The sequence below is a fragment of the Pseudomyrmex gracilis genome, unplaced genomic scaffold (genome assembly GCF_002006095.1).
Source record: "Pseudomyrmex gracilis isolate BER0280 unplaced genomic scaffold, ASM200609v1 scaffold_127, whole genome shotgun sequence".
Lineage (NCBI taxonomy): Eukaryota > Metazoa > Arthropoda > Insecta > Hymenoptera > Formicidae > Pseudomyrmex > Pseudomyrmex gracilis.
Genome location: NW_018020711.1, coordinates 16977 through 19479, shown reverse-complemented (window position 1 = coordinate 19479; position 2503 = coordinate 16977). Strand labels below are relative to the sequence as shown.

At 29.7% G+C, this 2503-nt stretch overlaps 1 protein-coding gene across 5 annotated transcripts in view; it reads right to left on the bottom strand.

Moving 5' to 3' along the window:
• Window positions 1–261: 261 nt before the first annotated feature.
• Window positions 262–2503, bottom strand: part of LOC109856627 (putative fatty acyl-CoA reductase CG5065) — a 13245-nt gene continuing 11003 nt past the window's right edge. For all 5 annotated transcript variants that reach the window (XM_020432115.1, XM_020432114.1, XM_020432113.1 and 2 more), the window contains 4 exons: window positions 2025–2220; window positions 1018–1266; window positions 662–919; window positions 262–562 (listed from right to left, as the gene is read on the bottom strand). In XM_020432115.1, coding sequence (XP_020287704.1) covers window positions 472–562; window positions 662–919; window positions 1018–1266; window positions 2025–2220 — 794 coding nt within the window. In that variant the 3' untranslated portion in view covers window positions 262–471. The remainder of the gene's footprint in view (window positions 563–661; window positions 920–1017; window positions 1267–2024; window positions 2221–2503) is intronic.

Below are 2503 nucleotides of genomic sequence, written 5' to 3'. Positions count from 1 at the left end.
TAGCACTTTAAATTAGTATCGCTAGCACTTTATATTAGTATACTTTATATTGTTCAAATATTTTCTTTGTCTTAGAATAACTTTTCGCAAACATTTATATTTAGAGAATTTATTTTTTTCCAACAACAATTCTTTTTGTTTAATATTGTATATAAGTAGTATAATTACTTGTATATTGGTAATAGGATTCCTTTGATAATTTTTACAAAATATTTTTTTCGGGAACAACACTAATTGTAAAAATGTGGCATATAAATTTTTTATTTATTAATTTTTTTTTTATTTACTTTTATTTACTATATTTAATGTTTAAACACATACACACAAAATTTTAGCAGGAATATACTTATCTTACAGGTCTTCGATATATTGCTATAATGCGATATGTACTGTGAACCAGTTGACTAGTGATTGCAGATGATCGTGGAACAAGAGATCAAGTGCCACAAACGCACAGTACGTATAGACAAATTATTTAGTTATTAATGAATATAGTTTCCAAAAAGCAGCAAAATATAACATCATGATGAAGGCTTTCAGTAGTAGATGCATATAATAAAATCTATAATATGTGAATTTTTTATTTTATTTGAATTTTACTTAAGTATAGACGAAAACACACACAATGAAAACAACACACAAAATGAAAAAATTCTGTTACCTTTTACGTCTAGTGAGAGCCCTTTTTAAACTGCTATTATTTTGATTTAGTAAATACAAACGTTTGCCTTTGCAATAATTGAGAAAATAGGTTTCCCAATCAAATTTTTTCATGTTAAAATTAAACAATTGTTGATCCTGCGTACTTAAGCGATTCCACATTGTATGAACGTTGTGGTTATTATAAATCCATTCATTAAGGATGAAAGGACTGTTTTCTTTCATTATTTTATGGATTCTCTTATACATTTTTAGTATTCTAAAAAAACATGAAGACATACAATTTCGATACAGAATTATATTTATTATAAGAAATACTTATGCGCAAGAAAATGTGACGGATTCATATTATAATACCTTGGTTGATGACCTGTGATCACTCTTGCAATGTCCATAAACACTCCAGGAAATAAGTGATAAAACAAAATATAAATATCGTATATAATTTTTGGGGATTTTATAATAACCATTGGTTCCCATAGTGTATGATTTACGGGATATACAGTTTTTAATGTTACTATGGTGGTAAGAAATTCACGCCAATTCGGTCCATTATCAGATGTAATACAGTTATAGATTCTCGTGTTGGAATTGTTTCTGCATAACCTAAAAATATAAGCGCTTTAATATTATATGCCAATTGGATTGTCGAAGAATATTACGGATCTGTGATACTAAAATACAAGTGAATACTTCAGTTTGATTATTTCTGTATTGTGACTCGTATATGCTCTTAAATAATATTTCTTTTAGTACATATTATTAGTACATATTATTATATTATTAGTATTATTAGTACATATTAGTGGAACTTTTATGTATCTAAAGACTTTTTTTTATTTTTTGTTAATGTGTTATAGCACATTTTTTTATTTTCATGATGTCGGGACCCCAGAAATGACAAAGTCTTGACTCAAGTCAAGACTTGAGTCTTGAATATAATGTCAACTAGTTAACAGCTCGTAATTTTTAATGTGAATGATAGTTAGACTCTTTACCCACTGAAGATGAAATGTAAATACAGTTGAAACGTATGGGCAAAATTTAGTCTTTTGATTTCTACCTCTTTGCAAAAAACACCCAGCAATTAATTCAGACACGCCTTGTCTTAATATATTTGGAATTAAATTTTTAACCTGAACCTGAACCTAAGGCTACACATCTTCATTATTCTATATAACAATAATATTGCGATAGAAAGTGCGTAGCTGCAATTTGACATACGCGTATAACTTGAGTGAACTAAGAATGTCTATAAGAGTAAAAAGTGATAAAAGTATATAAATTGAAAAAATTGCTTTTTGTGAGAATAAAGAGAACTGTTAAAATACCGAGCATGAATATAAAGGAAATGTGTTGTATACCTAAATTGATTATAAACGTCCCATGCACTTGCGATTAAAGCATTTACAGTTTTATCAACGGGTACTATCTGTGCTTGTACGTCGCCATTACACCATACAACTCTCATGATACCGGACTGAAGATATGTTGTAATTAGCATTGGTCCACCAAAGGAGTTGGTCCATCCGGCGATTGGTTCGTCAGCGATAGGTACGACTGCAAAGTAACACTTACTTAGTTTTTTTACTACCAGAAAGAAAATTTGTTAAATATTTGATTAGATTTAAATATATTTAACACATTGTTTTGTTAAATATGTTTAAATTAAGAGTTAGGGGTTAGAGTACGAAAAGCGGGTGGGACTATCCCAGCAAACAATTTCTGACTGCGCAGACCGTGGCAACAGAAACTGTGTGCAGAAACGCTACAGTACGGAAACATGCTTTGGTGCTGCCAAAACTGTTAGCACATAGAGACAAAAAACGCAACAACTCTGTTG